This window comes from Bombina bombina, chromosome 1 (assembly GCF_027579735.1).
Source record: "Bombina bombina isolate aBomBom1 chromosome 1, aBomBom1.pri, whole genome shotgun sequence".
NCBI classification, from domain to species: Eukaryota; Metazoa; Chordata; class Amphibia; order Anura; family Bombinatoridae; genus Bombina; species Bombina bombina.
Window position 1 is genome coordinate 593,345,597 of NC_069499.1, and position 19,287 is coordinate 593,364,883.

At 41.5% G+C, this 19,287-nt stretch overlaps 1 protein-coding gene across 2 annotated transcripts in view; it reads right to left on the reverse strand.

Annotated features, from left to right (window-relative positions):
* PCNT (pericentrin) overlaps positions 1–19,287 on the reverse strand; it is a 470,255-nt gene that overhangs the window by 177,427 nt on the left and 273,541 nt on the right. For both annotated transcript variants that reach the window (XM_053698889.1, XM_053698888.1), the window contains 5 exons: positions 15,376–15,570; positions 14,916–15,089; positions 14,602–14,797; positions 1,054–1,276; positions 461–602 (listed from right to left, as the gene is read on the reverse strand). In XM_053698889.1, the coding sequence (XP_053554864.1) occupies positions 461–602; positions 1,054–1,276; positions 14,602–14,797; positions 14,916–15,089; positions 15,376–15,570 (930 nt within the window). The remainder of the gene's footprint in view (positions 1–460; positions 603–1,053; positions 1,277–14,601; positions 14,798–14,915; positions 15,090–15,375; positions 15,571–19,287) is intronic.

A 19,287-nucleotide genomic window follows, 5' to 3' on the forward strand; every position in this document is an offset into this window, starting at 1 on the left:
CGCTAATGGCTGATAAAGAGAGTAGGAAATTGAAGAAAATTTTGAAATCTGTCATAAAAAAAAAATAATGCTCATTTTAAACTCAGAGTAAGCACCATTGCATTGTATTTTAATTATATATGTGTTGATTATATAACTCTGTAATAATCCTTTAATTATATAATATCAGAGAGCCACAAATATAAGCATTTGAAAATAAGCAAACAGAAGTACTGTGATTGCTAGAGGGCAAGACATAGTATTAATTCTTGTGTTGTACAGGTTGTGGCGAAAGCTACAGTAAATAGAGACTGCACTCATGTACATAGAAACCATTGATTAGTCAAGACATCACAGGAACCACCACAAATGAAAGAACAGCCAAGCTAAACACGTAGACACTGTACTCCTAAGTGGATTCTAAATTGAATTGATAGACAATTTTAGGACCCTTGGTTAAAAAGCATACAATGTGCCCTACCTGAAGAGTCTTTTCTTTGAGTTCCTGAATTTGTTGTACAAGAATTTTCTCTTCCTCTGTCTTTTGATTTAACTGTTCTTGTTTCATTTGCCCAGAATGCAGGTACTCAGAAACCTCCTCCTCTTTATGTTTCAGCAAGTCTCTGCAAGGGAGTAATGTTGGTCACACAAGAGCAAATGGGAACATATCTGCAATGACATACCATCAGTGCAGTGATTTAAAGGTACACTAAAGTATGCAGTTTTAAGAGACTTTCCATTTTACTTAACTTATCTTTTTTTTTCCTTAGGCACAAGCTCCTACTGAGTATGTGCACAAGTTAACAGAGTATATGTATACTAGTCTGTGATCGGCTGATGGCTGTCACATGATACAGGGGGAAGAAAAAAAGGGGAAAACTACATTTGTCAAAAAAAATAATCTACTACTTATTTGGAATTGCATTATCTTTTAATTATGCAATTCTACTGCATCTAATGGCCCTAGTACCAATTGTAAGTGAGCAACCAAGTAGAAAATTAAGGAATAAACAAAGGGAGATACGAGTGAAATCAACAAAAATGCAGCAACTGGAGAAATTCGTTAATGTAAACCTTAGTCTTGTCATTTCCGTCTTAAGTTCCATATGTGAATTTATGAGCCTCTCCTGTTCTGATCTTGCATCACCCAGCTCAGTACGGAGCTGGTTGGCTGAGCTTTGCTCTGCGATCAGTAGTTTGTGCTGCTCAGATGCACGCTCTTTTTCTCTGCAGAGGGAGGACTTCAGGTCTTCAGAGATAGAGACTTCCTGCTGAAGTTTGTACTCCAAAAGTTCAACTATATCAATGAGAAAATAAAATGTTTACTTAAACAATTATTTTCTTTTTTAACATTCACAGTGACAGTATATGGATTTTAATTCCTTACTAAGCCAGGTAGGTTAGTATGTAGGCATGTATGTAGTTCATAATTTATATTCCTTACTTTTGGATCATGCAAAAACTATATAAAGTGACTAATTGGGCTTAAAACAGAATGCTGTGATTGCATCAAGGAAGTCAAAGTAACTGCTTTAGAAAGTTACTTAAACAGAAGTTTAATTTATTCTGCTAGGGATGTTGTACAATGAGTATTTAACATTATAAAATGTAATACAAATTAATAAAAAAATATGTTGTTGCCTTCTTGACAAAAAATTCAGATTGGACCAGAAACCTATAACTGTTGTAATCTTGACCACATGGCAATCTTTGGATTAGCACAACATTTTGGATGATTACATTTCCCTTAATGAATACCTTGGGCAAACCTTGTACTGTACTTCATTACATATTGATGATGATATAATTATCTGGAGAGGTAAATCTATTAGAACAGTTTATACAAGAGATGATTTCTAATAACTATAGTATTTGTTTCACTGCATTCCTTGATTTTATATATGGAAATATCAAATAATGAAATAACACTTTTAAACAATTCTAACAATTACATGCACTCCACTAGTTACCATTTTTAAGAAGTGGATTAAAAACATCTAATCATGCAGATCAGAAATATTCCATCTCAGGATCATTGTTCACCCAATTGACTGAGCACGGAGAAACCGAATATAATAAATGACATACATGATTATTTTTATTATTATCCTTCTTTATTTATAAAGCGCCAACAGATTCCGCAGCGCTGCCAATGGGTACAAGAATAACAGTACAACGGAGAAACAATACAATAAGAGACAACATTTTACAGACAAATACAGGGGGAATTGAGGGCCCTATTCCCGTGGGAACTTACAATCTAGATGGGTAGAAGGATGGGAAACAGGAGGTGGGAACTGCAAAGGTGAGAATTATATTAGTGAGGAGATAGATGAGGGCAACTGTTAGGTAAGTGAAGTAGTATTAGAAGTATTTCGGTCTTGGACATGTTTATTTTTAGGTGGTGAGAGGCCATCCAGGAGGCAATGCCAGATAAGCAGTCGCTGATGTGAGAATTGACAGAAGGAGAGAGTGCAGGGGTGGAAAGGTAGATCTGGGTATCATCAACATAGAGGTGATAGTTGAAGCCATAGCTGTTGATGAGCTTATCCAGTGAAGAAGTGTAAATAGAGAAGAGTAGGAGGACCCAGGACAGAGCCTTGAGGTACTCCAACAGACAGAGGCAAAGGAGAGGAGGAGTCACCAGCAAAAGAGACGGAGAAAGGTCTGTAAGAGAGATAAGAGTAAATCCAAGAGAGGGCAGTGTCGCAGAGCCCAAGAGAGCCGAGAGTCCGTAGGAGAAGGGGATGGTCAACAGTGTCAAAGGCAGCAGAGAGGTCAAGTAAAATGTATAGCGTTGTAGCCTTTGTTTTTAGCAGAAAGGAGATCGTTGGTAACCATGGTGAGGGCAGTCTCAGTTAAGTGTTGGGGACGGAAGGCAGATTGCAGGGGCTTGAGCAATGGGTTAGAGGACAGGAAGTGGGTTAGGTGATCAAAAGCTAGGGTCAAGGGATGGTTTTTTGAGGATGGGGTGACCTTTGCATGTTTGAAGGAGGCAGGGAATGAGCCGGTAGAAAGGGATAGGTTGAATATATGAGTAAGAGCCGGAGTGAGGGTGGGAGACAGGGAAGGCATTAGATGTGAAGGAATAGGGTCAAGTGGGCAGGTAGCGAGGTGTGAGGAAGACAATATGGAAGCCACTTCACTCTCAGTGGTTGGGAGGAGGGTGCTGAGATGATTCTTATGATGATACATGATAATTTTTGTTGGATGCAATCAAAACCACTTCTGGATAATCCCCGAGATCTAGAATCTTAATAAAAACCATATTGTGAAGCTGCTTTTTACCATGTTTAGAATATATGCAGGAATTACCTGCTGTCAAACAGTCTACGGAATTCTTTGAGAACCTCTTGACTCCTAGTCTCTCCATGACAACATATTTAATACACTACTTTCCTGTTGCCTGTGAAAAAAAAACCTTTATTGATCACTTGTTTAGGAGGTCCTGAAAGTGACCCAATACTAAGTTTATTAGGATATTTGAGAGAATAACTCTCTTAATTCCACTTTCCCTGCAATTATTACACTGAGCAAATTCCTCCCCATAGCAGTTTCCTAGAACCTGTCTGTACACATATTCAATAACGATCTAAGAGGGGCAGCCCTTTTGCAAGATTGCAATTATAACCATAGTGAGGAGAGATTTCTGTAGCCTGAGGGGAGCTTAACGGGCAGCTCTGAGGACCCTACACCCCTGAATTGCACTTATATTTAGTGCATCCTACACATGTGACTGAGCCTTTTATTCCTGTTCGTCTTCATCTATTTTTCAAATATACTACACCATGAGACGCCTGCTATGTTTTGTTTGTTTTCTCAGATATTGGATGTGACACACCTGCTTTTTTAGGAGTCGACGCCGTAGAAGTAATTTGCTGAGGATTGGACTTAAAGTGAATGTAAAGTTTGAGGAATGAGTGCCCATTTTTAATAATCCTATTAAAAACAGGGGCACTTTCAAAGTTTAAATTACACTGCTTTTGTTAAAAAGTAAATTTATGCTTACCTGATAAATTAATTTCTTCTATGGTACGACGAGTGCACGGATTCATCCTTTACTTGTGGGATATTATCCTCCTGCTAACAGGAAGTGGCAAAGAGCACCACAGCAGAGCTGTCTATATAGCTCCTCCCTTAGCTCCACCCCCCAGTCATTCGACCGAAGGTACAGGAAGAAAAAGGAGAAACTACAAGGTGCAGAGGTGACTGAAGTTTAAAATCAAAAAAATATAATCTGTCTTAAAATGACAGGGCGGGCCGTGGACTCGTCGTACCATAGAAGAAATTAATTTATCAGGTAAGCATAAATTTACTTTTCTTCTATAAGATACGACGAGTCCACGGATTCATCCTTTACTTGTGGGATACAATACCAAAGCTACAGGACCCGGATGAACGGGAGGGACAAGACAGATGGTTAAACAGAAGGCACCACTGCCAAAAATAGCCTCCGAAGAAGCAAAAGTATCAAATTTGTAAAACTTGGAAAAGGTATGAAGCAAAGACCAAGTCACAGCCTTACAAATCTGTTCAACAGAAGCATCATTTTTAAAAGCCCATGTGGAAGCCACAGCTCTAGTAGAGTGAGCTGTAATCCTTTCAGGAGGCTGCTGTCCAGCAGTCTCGTATGCCAAACGGATGATGCTTTTCAGCCAAAAAGAAAGAGAGGTAGCCGTAGCTTTTTGACCTCTACGTTTTCCAGAATAGATAACAAACAAAGAAGATGTTTGACAGAAATCTTTGGTTGCTTGCAAGTAAAACTTCAAAGCACGAACCACGTCCAAGTTGTGCAACAGATGCTCCTTCTTAGAGGAAGGATTAGGACACAGAGAAGGAACAACAATTTCCTGATTGATATTCCTATTAGTAACAACCTTAGGAAGGAACCCAGGTTTGGTACGCAAAACCACCTTATCAGCATGGAAAACAAGATAAGGCGAGTCGCATTGCAATGCAGATAGTTCAGAAACTCTTCGAGCCGAAGAGATAGCAACTAAAAACAGAACTTTCCAAGATAGAAGCTTAATATCTATGGAATGCATAGGTTCAAACGGAACCCCTTGAAGAACTTTAAGAACTAAATTCAAACTCCATGGCGGAGCAACAGGTTTAAACACAGGCTTGATTCTAACTAAAGCCTGACAAAACGACTGAACGTCTGGAACATCTGCCAGACGCTTGTGCAGTAGAATTGATAAAGCAGATATCTGTCCCTTTAAGGAACTAGCTGATAACCCCTTCTCCAATCCTTCTTGGAGAAAGGACAAAATCCTAGGAATTCTGATCGTACTCAACGAGTAGCCTTTGTATTCGCACCAATAAAGATATTTACGCCATATCTTATGGTAAATTTTCCTTGTGACAGGCTTTCGAGTCTGAATCAAGGTATCTTGACCGACTCAGAGAATCCCCGCTTAGATAAAATCAAGCGTTCAATCTCCAGGCAGTCAGCCGCAGAGAAACTAGATTTGGATGCTGGAACGGACCTTGAATGAGAAGGTCCTGTCTCCGTGGCAGTGATGACATTTCCACCAGGTCTGCATACCAAGTCCTGCGTGGCCACGCAGGTGCTATCAAAATTACCGAAGCCCTCTCCTGTTTGATTCTGGCAATCAGACGAGGAAGGAGAGGAAAAGGAGGAAACGCATAAGCCAGGTTGAACGACCAAGGTACTGCTAGAGCATCTATCAGTACTGCTTGGGGATCCCTTGATCTGGACCCATAACAAGGAAGTTTGGCATTCTGACGAGATGCCATCAGATCCAATTCTGGTGTGCCCCATTGATGAATCAATTGTGCAAACACCTCCGGATGGAGCTCCCACTCCCCCGGATGAAAAGTCTGTCGACTTAGAAAATCCGCTTCCCAGTTCTCCACTCCTGGGATATATATTGCTGATAGATGGCAAGAGTGAGTCTCTGCCCATCAAATTATTTTGGAAACCTCTATCATCGCTAGAGAACTCTTTGTTCCCCCTTGATGATTGATATATGCTACAGTCGTGATATTGTCCGACTGGAATCTTATGAATTTGGCCGAAGACAGCTAAGGCCACGCCTGAAGCGCGTTGAATATCGCTCTCAGTTCTAGAATATTTATTGGAAGAAGAGCCTCCTCCTGAGTCCACACACCCTGTGCCTTTAGGGAATTCCAGACTGCACCCCAGCCCAATAGGCTGGCGTCCATCTTCACTATGACCCATGCTGGCCTGCGGAAACACATTCCCTGGGACAGATGATCCTGTGACAACCACTAAAGAAGAGAGTGTCTCTGGTCTCTTGATCCAGATTTATCTGAGGAGATAAATTTGCATAGTCCCCATTCCACTGTCTGAGCATGCATAGTTGCAGTGGTCTGAGATGAAAGCGAGCAAACGGAACTATGTCCATTGCCGCTACCATTAGTCCAATTACCTCCATACACTGAGCCACTGATGGCCGAGGAATGGAATTAAGTGCTCGGCAGGTGGTTAAGATTTTTGATTTTCTGACCTCCGTCAGAAAATTTTTCATGTCTACCGAGTCTATCACAGTTCCCAGGAATGGAACTCTTGTGAGAGGGAAAAATTAACTCTTCTTTATGTTCACCTTCCACCCGTGAGATCTTAGAAAAGACAACACGATGTCCGTGTGAGATTTGGCTAGTTGGTAAGTTGACGCATGAATCAGGATATCGTCCAGATAGGGCGCCACTGCTATGCCCCGCGGCCTTAGAACCGCCAGAAGGGACCCTAGCACCTTTGTGAAATTTCTGGGCGCTGTGGCCAACCCGAAAGGATGAGCCACAAACTGGTAATGCTTGTCCAGGAAAGCGAACCTGAGGAACTGGTGATCTTTGTGGATAGGAATGTGAAGATACGCCTCCTTCAAATCCACGGTGGTCATAAATTGACCATCCTGGATCATTGGTAAAATTGTCCGAATGGTCTCCATCTTGAAGGATGGGACTCTGAGAAATTTGTTTAAGATCTTGAGATCTAAAATCGGTCTGAAGGTTCCCTCTTTTTTGGGAACCACGAACAGATTGGAGTAAAACCCCTGCCCCTGTTCTGCTTTTGGAACTGGGCAGATTACCCCCATAGTATATAGGTCTTCTACACAGCGTAAGAATGCCTCTCTTTTTGTCTGGTTTACAGACAACTGTGAAAGATGAAATCTCCCCCTTGGAGGAGAATCTTTGAATTCTAGAAGATACCCCTGGGTCACAATTTCTAATGCCCAGGAATCCTGAACGTCTCTTGCCCAAGCCTGAGCGAAGAGAGAAAGTCTGCCCCCCACAAGATCCGGTCCCGGATCGGGGGCTGCCCCTTCATGCTGTCTTGGTAGCAGCAGCGGGCTTCTTGGCCTGTTTACCTTTATTCCAGGTCTGGTTAGGTCTCCAGACAGACTTGGATTGAGCAAAATTCCCCTCCTGCTTTGTGGCAGGGGAGGAGGTAGCGGGACCACCTTTGAAGTTTCGAAAGGAACGAAAATTATTCTGTTTGGCCCTCATTCTATTTGTCTTATCCTGAGGAAGGGCATGGCCTTTTCCTCCAGTGATGTTGGAAATGATCTCCTTCAGTTCAGGCCCGAATAGGGTCTTACCCTTGAATGCGGGCATTAAAGGTTGTGACACTTGGGGAGAAGTAGATGGCAAAACCTGATTCTCTTCTGACTGAGAATCATCCTGAGACATACTTTTATCAGCTAAAATATGTTTTGCCATGTAAGGCCCTTTCAGTACATGAGGGACACATTTTAAGTGGGGGTTCCACAATGGCTTCTAAACACATGGAACATTGGCTTTCCTCAATGTCAGACATGTTAAACAGGCTAGTAATGACCACAAACAGGCTTGAAAAACACTTTATTTAGTGAAAAAAATAACAATCTTAAAAAACGGTACTGCGCCTTTAAGAGAAAAAAAGCATACAATTTTTCCAAAACTGCTTGAAAACAATAAAATTGTCCCAATTTTATGATAGAAGCATCCCAATACTGCAGCTAAGTTTGCCCCACAAGGAAAGGAATACTTAACCCTTACCAGAAAAAATTGAAAATTATAAAACGTTTATTTCAATAAAAAGCACCCCCTGCACCTCGCCACAGCCCTGCTGTGGCGCCTACCTGCCCTCAGGGGTCTGTAAAACCGGGTTAAACCTTCGATTTGGCCCAATACAGCTCACAAAGGCCCACCGGAGTTGGAGCTTGCTGCTGAAAAACAACTGCGCAACTGAGGAGCGAAAATAGGCCCCGCCGATCTCACTCGATGTCTCACAGACTAAATTAACCGCACCAGAGCGGTCTAAAACCTAGCCATGTGGGTTCATAAACCAAGAAATGAAGCCATGTGTACCCTTCTTAATAAAGCATAAAAACTTCTCTCCTTTAAAAACATTATCTGCCTCCCAGACATGTAAACGTTTGCCCACAAACATTCAAACATCAGTGTCAACCATTTTTATAAAGCCTGTATATCCTAGTACTTAGAGTAGGCAAAGAGAATGACTGGGGGGGGGGGGGGGCGGTGGAGTCAAGGGAGGAGCTATATAGACAGTTCTGCTGTGGTGCTCTTTGCCACTTCCTGTTAGCAGGAGGATAATATCCCACAAGTAAAGGATGAATCCGTGGACTCGTAGTATCTTATAGAAGAAAGGAAGCAACAAGTTGCAGAGGTGTCTGAAGTTTATAATAGTACACAGATCAGGGAGGGACAAGACAGGGACCTAAACAGAAGGCACCACTGCTTGAAGAACCTTTCTCCCAAAAGCAGCCTCAGCCGAGGCAAAAGTGTTAAATTTGTAGAATTTTGAAAAAGTGTGGAGAGGAGACCAAGTTGCAGCCTTGCAAATCTGTTCCACAGAAGCTTCATTCTTGAATGCCCATGAGGAAGCAACAGCCCTCGTTGAATGAGCCGTAACTCTCTCTGGAGGCTGCTGTCCAGCAGTCTCTTATGCAAATCGTATGATACTCTTCAGCCAAAAAGAAAGAGAAGTAGCCGTAGCTTTCTGTCCCTTACGTTTTCCTGAGAAAACCACAAACAAAGCAGAAGACTGAAGAAAAACTTTAGTCGCCTGCATGTAAAACTTTAAGGCACGAACCACGTCCAAATTGTGCAGAAGCCGTTCCTTCTGAGAGGTAGGATTAGGACACAAGGAAGGAACAAACAATCTCCTGATTGAAATCCTAATTTAGTACGTAAAACTACCTTATCTGAATGAAAAATAAGGTAAGGGGACTCGTACTGCACTGCCGAGAACTCTGACACTCTGCGAGCAGAAGAAATAGCAACAAGAAATAACACTTTCCAAGATAACAACTTAATATCTAAGGAATGCATAGGCTCAAACGGAGCCCCTTGAAGAATTTTAAGAACCAAATTAAGACTCCATGGAGGAGTAACTGGTTTGAAAACAGGCCTGATCCTGACCAAGGCCTGACAAAAAGATTGTACATCTGGAACATCTGCCAGATGTTTGTGTAACAAAATAGATAAGGCAGAAATCTGACCCTTTAGGGAACTTGTCGATAATCCTTTCTCCAAACCCTCTTGGAGAAAGGACAAAAATCTAGGAATCCTAACTCTACTCCAGGAATAGCCCTTGGACTCACACCAATAGAGATATATATGCCATATCTTATGGTAAATCTTTCTAGTTACAGGTTTACGAGCCTGAATCATGGTCTCTATGACCAATTCTGAAAAGCCCCGCTTGCATAAAATTAAGCGTTCAATCTCCAAGCAGTCAGCTTCAGAGAAACTAGATTTGGGTGAAGGAAGGGCCATTGAATTAGAAGGTCCTTCCTCAACGGAAGTCTCCAAGGTGGCAGAGATGACATGTCCACCAGATCAGCATACCAAATCCTGTGAGGCCAAGCCGGTGCAATAAGGATCACCGAGGCCCTCTCCTGCTTGATTCGAGCAATAACCAGAGGAAGAAGAGCAAACGGAGGAAATAGGTATGCTAGACTGAAGGTCCAAGGTACCACCAGGGCGTCTATCAGTACTGCCTGAGGGTCCCTGGACGTCGACCCGTACCTCGGAAGCTTGGCATTCTGCCGAGATGCCATGAGATCTAATTCCGGCTGACCCCATTTTAGAATCAGGCTGGAAAACACTTCCAGATGGAGTTCCCACTCCCCCGGATTAAAGGTCTACCTGCTCAGGAAGTGCTCCTCCCAGTTGTCCACCCCTGGGATGTGGATCGCCGACAGACAGCAAGAGTGGGTTTCCGCCCACTGAATTATTTTGGTTACCTCTGTCATCGCTAAGGAACTCCTCGTTCCTCCCTGATGATTGATGTAAGCCACTGAAGTTATGTTGTCCACTGGAACCTGATAAACTGGACCGAGGCTAACTGGGGCCAGGCCAGAAGAGCATTGAAAATCGCTCTCAGTTCCAGAATGTTTATAGGTAGAACATACTCCCTGAGTCTTTAGGGAGCTCCAGACTGCCCCCCATCCTAGAAAGCTGGCGTCTGTTGTCACAATCACCAAGGATGGTCTGCAAAAGCAGGTTCCCTGGGAGAGATGATCCAGAGACAACCACCATTGAAGAGAATCCCTCATCTCCTGCTCCAGTAGTGTTCGAGGAGACAAGTCTGCATAATCTCCGTTCCATTGCCTGAGCATGTTTAACTGCAGAGGTCTGAGGTGGAACAGAGCAAACAGGATGATGTCCATTGCTGCCACCATAAGCCTGATTACCTCCATGCCCTGAGCCACTGATGGCCGCGGAGTGGACTGAAGAGCTAGACAAGTATTGAAAATCTTTGATTTCCCGACTTCTGTCAGAAAAATCTTCATTGATAGGGAATCTATTATGGTTCCCAAGAAAGTTACCCTTGTATTTGGGACTAAGGAGCTCTTTTCCAAATTTACCTTCCAACTGTGAGATCGCAGGAAGGATAACAACATATCCGTGTGGGAACTTGCTTGTTGAAAGGATGGCGCCTGGACCAGGATGTCGTCCAGATAGGGCCCCACCGCAATGCCCGTAACTGAAGCATGGCCAACAGCAATCCCAGAACTTTTGAGAAAATTCTGGGAGCTGTGGCAAGACCGAAGGGAAGAGCCACGAATTGGAAGCGTTTGTCTAGAAAGGCAAACCTTAGAAACTTGTGATGATCCCTGTGAATAGGAACATGCAGGTACGCGTCCTTTAAATCCACTGTTGTCATAAATTGACCCTCTTGGATCAAAGGGAGAATGGAATGAATAGTTTTCATCTTGAAGGACGGAACTCTGAGGAACTTGTTTAGACTCTTGAGATCTAAAATTGGCCTGAAGGTTCCCTCTTCTTTGGGACCCACGAACAGATTGGAATAAAATCCCAGACCCTGTTCCTGTATTGGAACAGGAACTATCACTCCCAGGGCAGAGAGGTCTCTTACACAGCGTAAGAACGCCTCTCTTTATGTCTGGTCTACAGATAATCTTGAAAGCAGAAACCTGCCTCTGGGAGGAAAACTTTTGAACTCTAGTTTGTATCCCTGGGACACTATGTCTACTGCCCAGGGATCCTGAACATCTCAAACCCAAGCTTGAGCGAAAAAGGAAAATGTGCCCCCTACAAGAACCAGTCCCGGATCGGGGGCAGGCCCTTCATGCAGTCTTCTTGGATTGTTTTCCCTTATTCCAAGACTGATTGGGTCTCCATGAAGAATTTCCTTTGAAATTTTGAAAGGATCGTAAATTACTCTGTTGTTCCTTCTGTTTGTTTCTGTTATCCTGAGGGAGAAGATGACCTTTACCTCCCGTAATATCAGAGATTATCTCTGTCAAGCCCGGTCCAAACAAATCAAGCCCCTTGTAAGGAATCGCGAAAAACTTGGACTTAGAGGATACATCCGCAGACCAAGGTTTTAACCACAAGGCTCTGCGAGCTAGAACAGAGAAACCTGAAATCTTTGCTCCCAGTTTGATAACTTGAAGGAAAGCATCTGTAATAAAGGAATTAGCCAATTTAAGAGCTTGTATACTCATCCAGGGGAGTGTCTGTCCTAATAGCATCAGACAACGCATCAAACCAATATGCCGCAGCACTAGTAATGGTAGCAATGCACACAGCTGGCTGCCATTGTAAGCCCTGGTGTACATACATTTTTTTGAGTAATTCCTCTAATTTTTTGTCCATAGGATCTTTGAAAGCACAAATATCCTCTATGGGAATAGTAGTTCTCTTAGCTAGGGTGGAAACAGCTCCTTCCACCTTGGGAACTGTTTGCCAAGCCTCCTTAACCGAGTCGGCTATGGGAAACATATTTTTAAATATAGGAGATGGAGAAAAAGGGATACCCGGGCTCTCCCACTCCTTAGCAATGATCTCAGAAGCTTGGTCTGGTACGGGAAAAACCTCTATCGAGGAAGGTACCTCAAAATATTTTTTTTAGCTTACGGTATTTCTTATTTTTTTTAGCTTACGGTATTTTTTACGGTATATAAACAACGACCGTGGAGTTGTCCAATGTAGCTAAAACCTCCTTAAGTAACAGACAGAGGTGTTCTATCTTAAACCTGAAGGATACAACTTCAGTATCAGTAAGAGGAATTACAGAACCTGAAATTTCACCTTCAGATGCTACTACGGTATCCTCCTCCTCAGGCTTTTGGGAGGGGGCATCTGAAATAGCAACAACTGCTTCAGAAACCTTGCTTACTAAATGTCTGATTTTCCTCTTACGTTTTCCCTGCAACATTGGAAAAGCAGACAACGCATCTGAAACTGCAAAAGACATGAGAGAAGCGATGTCCCTTAAAGTAACTCCAGCAACAGCTTGAGAGGAAGCGCAGGGCACTGCATGTGAGGGCGGTAAAATGTTGGACGCTTGAGGAGAAAGCTGCGGCATATATTGAACCTCATCATTAGACTCCTGGACAACACCCGCTTTAGAAAATGTTGGCTCAGAAAAAAAGTTTATCCCTATAAAGTCCTCAATACAAGAGGAACATAAAGGAACAAATGATATTTTGCAAGGCCCCTTGGTCCATTCTGGTTCAATTATCAAATAAAAACCTTAAATTTATAATAAAACATTTTAAGTCAAAAAAAAAAAAACTTTTTTACCGCAGCTTGCAAAAATACTAAATCAACAAATTAATAGCAATATAGCACCTCTACACCTCAGCAGCTTTGTGGAGGTGCCTACCTGACTCGCTATACCGGAGCTATTCTTCCCTCTTTTATTTCAGAAGACGATCCGGAAACCCAGCAGGAGAGGAATGTAGCCGTTCTCCGGTCCTAGAAACGCATGCTTGACAGAGAATCATGCGTTTCTAGGCAGACCTTGAAGATCTCTATCCGTGATGTGTCTCACACTGAGGCGCAATGAAAGTGGCGCGCAACTCAGTTATGATCCGCTGTCAAAAGTCCTCTCCAGTCTAGGAGAGTTTACATGTCCCACAAACAATAAAGTGCCCCTTTTTTAGTCTGAGCCCTTTATCTAGTCTATTATTGGTTTGAAATAGAGTGCCCACTTCTTTCTGAGTGTATTTCCTGTTGCTCCAGAAATAATAAAGTTAGCACTTACCTCGTACATCTGCCTGACAGCAAGGCAGCTCACCAGGTTTGAGAGGTCCTCTCCCTCACATCGACTTGTGGAGAAATGAAAGACTGAGTAATTTAACTCAGGCTTTAGGAGTTAGGGCAGCATAAAATAAATGGGAGGAGCAGTGAGAATTATGTCCCACCAGTTCCCATTGCTCTAAAGCCACCACTGCTCTACTGAAGAGACCGATATGGACTACGGCTACACCCTAGGACAAAGCAGCACAATCTTGTACTACTTTAAAAATAATAAACTCTTGGTTGAAGAAACTTTTCCAGCACCTAATTTACCACCTCCTTGCTCTTAACGTAGGCAAAGAGAATGACTGGGTTGGGAGGGAAGGGAGGTGATATTTAACAGCTTTGCTGTGGTGCTCTTTGCCACCTCCTGCTGGGCAGGAGTGATATTCCCAATAGTAATTAAAAGGATCTGTGGACTCATCGTATCATTAAAAATAAATATTCTCACAAACACCTGGAGCACCTTCTGAGAAGTCAAAGACAAGATTTGTTTCCAGGAAGGTGGGATGGGTTTTAAGGACTTGCATGGACTCTCACCACCTTTATGTAAAAAAAGGCTATCTGACTTAGAATGAGGCTTTTCTAAAATGTATTATCCAACCATGTGTCTGAATTTGAATTTCTTCACTGATATGAGCCCTAAAAGAATGACTGGCACTTAACCAATATGGATAACTACTGGCATAGCATAATGCCTCCACATGGGGGACATAGCCCATCTTGTGATGGACAGAACAAGTGATCAAGGGGGTTCTAGGGGAGTCACAATTAAGCTGGCAATGGTGGAGTTTTGTCATTTTCTGTCTATTACCCATAAGCATATCTTCATGCAATATTAAATACAAAGTTTAATCTTCCAATATTGCAGCTATATGACAAAACACAAGATCTTCTGGTTGAGCTTGAGTGTAATATATATGAACATGGACTTCAAATTTAAACGATTAACAACCTGTTCCTATTTTTATCATGACCTTTTAAGAGTTTTGGTTCATGAGCGACGCTAGAGTGTGTAATGACTATGACCTGGCGACAATATGCAGCTCCTCCCAAAAACAGGAATTAGTAACATACCCTTCTTGCGCAGCTGGTGTTCCTTTGTACATCCTTTCTCCTCTGTACTGATGAGGGTCTCCTGTAACTGCTGAAGCTTCTCCTGGTTTTGTAGGTGAGATATTTTCATCTGTGATCTCAGATCTTGAATTTCAGATAGAAGGCTATTGCGGTCTGATGCCAAGAGATGCTCTAAAACAAGACGCTTCTGTAGCTCCTGAGGTAGGATATAATAATACACAAGAAATGAGAGCACCTGTCTGAATACTTATAAAATTATATAAAGGAATTACTTTACCATCTGGGAACAACAATAATTGGTAGTCTGCTCTTACCTGCTCCTTTGCCACATGATCCACTCTCTCCATAAGGGAACCTTTGTCACCAGTAAAGGGTTGGCTAAGATGTGAATGTAGTTCCATATGAAGGTATTCCCTCTCACTTTCCAGTAAACTATGCACACAATTTAGTAGCTCTCCTCTCCAGTCTTCACCAATATCATGAACATCCTGCAAGGGAGATGAGTAAATTCAAGCCTTCATGAGCACATTTAAAGACAAGCTTTAAAAAGCACAGCATTTCTCAAATCTAATTCTCAAGACCCACAAAAGAAGCCAGATTTTTTAGGATTACCTTGGATGAAAACATATTAGTTAACCACAGCTACGGAGTACATTATTATATCACCTATTAAAAACTTGAAACATCCTAAAAACTCTAACTTTTAGTAGGTTTTGATTCTGAGGACTGAAAAAAAAAACTGGACTTAGAAGACCGTTTTATAAAGAATTGTACCTTCTTTAGCTTCTCTGAAGCCTTTGCCAGGGCAGTGCACAGTGACTGGATAGCGTCTTGTAAATTCTGCTTCTCTTGCTGCCAGGTGATATGAGACACAGGTTGAGCCCTGGGAGATGAAGCCATTTGGCGCACAGGCTGCTCTGATAAAGCCAGAATCTTGCAGCTTTCCTCATGCACCATCTGTAGCATGTTCTGGGAACAAGAAAGCAGAATTAAATAAAAAGGTATATATAGAGACAATCTGAATTTAAAATGACTTTAAAGCAGGTGAATAAAACATTGGAAAATAATAAATTGCAGGTCATTTAAGTAGAATAAAATTGAGTATAATAATTATGCATCTTGTATTATGGTCATTTTTACCATACAGAAGATTTCAGGAAAAATAAGAGGGCCATGTCTAAAAAAATAAAACAAAAAAAATAGCATGTGGAGAATGAGCATTTACAGTTTTTATGTTAATTAACCCTTTGTTAACGATTGACTTTGCCTTTGATGTTCAATTCCACATTTACAAACTGCTGCCATAGTGATAAACAATTGTAGAATAATCAAAAATTATGCATAAACTCATAGAAACCTGTCATTTTGTCAGCATAACCTACAGTCAGTTTGACACAAAACCATTAAAAAGTAATACAGTAGTAGCTAGCAGAAGGGAAACATATTGCCATATAAACTGATTGCTCTTCTTCATACATAAAACCTGCATCATTTTATTATGAGCATCCTAAAGCTTAAAACAGTGGTATACACTAAAAGGCCCATTGACAGTTTTTTTTTTTACTAGCAAGGCTGCTGAGAACATTTTAAAAACTTACCATTTATTAAAACAAAAATATTGTGTCATATCTTAACAGGCTAAAATGAATTATAAACCAAATTTAAAGCAAAGGCATTTTGTTTAAAACTGTAGTAATAATTGTATAATGCAAGATGGGGAAGCAAATGCCCCCACAAAAGGCTTTTTAGGTACCACACTGAAGCCACCATTAGGTTAGCTGACACTGGTCTAAAAATATTCTAGTTACACAAACGCAAACTTCCATTTGAACATCTCACACAGTATTAAAATAAAAAGAACACGAAAAGAATACATGGCATAGCATAAGAATGTAAACTTACAGGTGATATAAAAAACATTTTCTCATATTTGAAAGTCATTAGAAACTATGCGCCCGATAATCTAAAGCTCTGCTCTCTGGCGAGATTAGCCCTGCGAGATCCCCTCAAAATATTTTAGAAAGGAAGGTTTTAGCTTGAGAGTTATCTAGCTATGCAGGGTTCTGGATATAAAGAAAATACCCCTGTATTATAATATAAGATTTAAAATAAATCTTAAAGAGATTTTTTGTGATTTCTCTCAATGAAGGCTTGTTTTTACTTATCGAGCCCTAATACATTACTAATCAGTTTTTAATCTTTGCTTATGTGGAAAGGCTGATTCTTAAAGGGACATTATATACAAAAATTTTCTTTGCATAAATGTTTTGTAGATGAACCATTTTGAAATGAATAGTTTTGATTATTTTTTTAATAACGTTGCACTGATTTTCAGACTCCTAACCAAGCCCCAAAGTTTTGGGAGAATACCGACGTATACCTACTCCAGCTTGCTTCTGAATGTGTAAAGGGTCTTTTCATATGCAAAGGATGGGGGTGGGGGGAGTGTCTGCTATTTCCCACTTGCAGTGGGTGTTCCAGTAACATTTTAAATAGAGCTAAACTGGAAGCTTCTAAGTACATTTTTAAATGGTTTTATACTGGATTTTTATATCGGATATTATTCTTTATAGTAGTGTCTATTACATGCAGTTATATGAAAATTGGTGTATAGTGTCCCTTTAAGTCACATACTTCCTCTTCCACATCAATATATACCATCCTACTCTTCCATTTCCATATCAAACATTCTATTCTTCCACATCATTATCTACCATCCTTCTGTAGTGAAGTCTAAAAAAGTCATACAAATTCAAAAGGCTCAGAAAAACAACATCTAAAAAACTAAATTTATGCTTACCTGATACATTTCTTTCCTTTTTGACACGGTGAGTCCACGGATCATCATCAATTACTGTTGGGAATATCACTCCTGGCCAGAAGGAGGAGGCAAAGAGCACCACAGCAGAGCTGTTAAGTATCACTCCCCTTCCCAAAAACTCCAGTCATTCGACTGAAGGAAAAGGAGAGAAAGGAAATAACACAAGGTGCAGAGGTGTTTGAGGTTTATATGAAAAAACCTGTCTGAAAAACAGGGAGGGCAGTGGACACACCATATCAAGAAATAAATACATTTATCAGGTAAGCATCAATTTTGTTTTCTTTCTAATGACACAGTGATTCCACGGATCATCATCAATTACTGTTGGGAATCAATACCCAAGCAACAGGACACAGATGATACGGGAGGGACAAGACAGGTAACCTAAACAGCAGGCACTACTGCTTGAAGACCTTTTCTCCCAAAAGAAACCTCAGCTGAGGCAAAAGAGGAAAAAATTAGCAAAGAAGGCCAAATCGTCGCATTACAAATCAATTCTACAGAAACCCATTTTTTTAAGGCCCAAGAAGAAAACACCGCCCTAGTGGAGTGAGTAGTAATTCGCTAAGGAGGCTGCTCTCCAGCATGCTCATGAGTCCTACGACTAACACAATAAACCATCCAGAGGACTGACAAAAGACCTTTGTAGTCTGTAAATAAATGTAAGAGCCCGCACAACATCTAAGTTGTGCAACAGACGTTCTTTATGAGAGGAAGGATTAAGACAGGAAGAAGGAACAACAAGTTCTTGATTAAAATCTCTGTCCGACACAACCTTAGGAAGAAAACCAAACTTGGTATGAAGAACTGTCTTATCTGCCAGAAATTCAAGATAAGGAAAACCAAACAGCAAGCTGAGAGTCCTGAAACCCACCGAGCAGAAGAAATGAAACTTTCCAAGATAACAAATATCTACGGAAAGCCTAGGCTCAAACAGAGCCTGAAGAAAAGCTTTAAGAACAAAGTTAAGACTCCAAGGGAGCAACTAACTCAAACACAGTGCTGATTCGAACCAGGACCTGACAAACGGATTGGACATCCGGGACGTCAGCCAGACGCTTGGGCAGTCGAATAGAAAGAGCCAAAACTGATTTTTGAGGGTACCAGCAGATAACCCCTTCTCAAGGCCCACCTGGAGAAAAGATAAGAGCCATGGGATTCTGACATATCTTATAGAATCTTACTAGTAATAGGCTTACAAACCTGAATCGGTCTCAATAACCGATTCCAAAAACCCATGTTTAGCTAAACAAGTGAAAAATCTCCAAGCAGTCAGCCTCAGAGAAACAATATTTGGATTAAGGAAGGACCCCTGAAGCAGAAGATCCTTCCTTAGTGGAAGTTTTCACGGAAGTAGAGACAGCATCTCTACTAGATCCACCTACCATATCCTGCAAGGCCACACAGGAGCTAGGAGAAAATAAATGCTCTCTCCTACTTGATCCGAAAAATTACTCACGGAGGGAGAGCAAACAGAGAGGGAGGATACGCTAACCTGAAGTTCCAAAGAACTGCCAGAGAATCTAATAGAGAGGCTAGAGGATCTTCTGACCTCAAATCGAACTTGGAAACTTGCTGTTATGATGCGATTCCATCAGAACCCATTCTGGTACCCCCCTTTGGTAGATAACCTGGAGAACACTTCTGGATGGAGTTCCCACTCCCCGGAATGGAAGTCGATCTGCTCAGAATTCGCTTCCCAGTTGTCCACTCCAGAAATGTGGATGGCCGATAGAAAAAACCTGAACACATCCTTCATGACTAAGGAACTCAGAGTTCTTTCCTGGAGGTTGATGTAAGCCACAGGGGCTATGTTGTCTGACTGGAACCCGAAAACTGGGCTAAAGTCAACTGAGGACAAACAT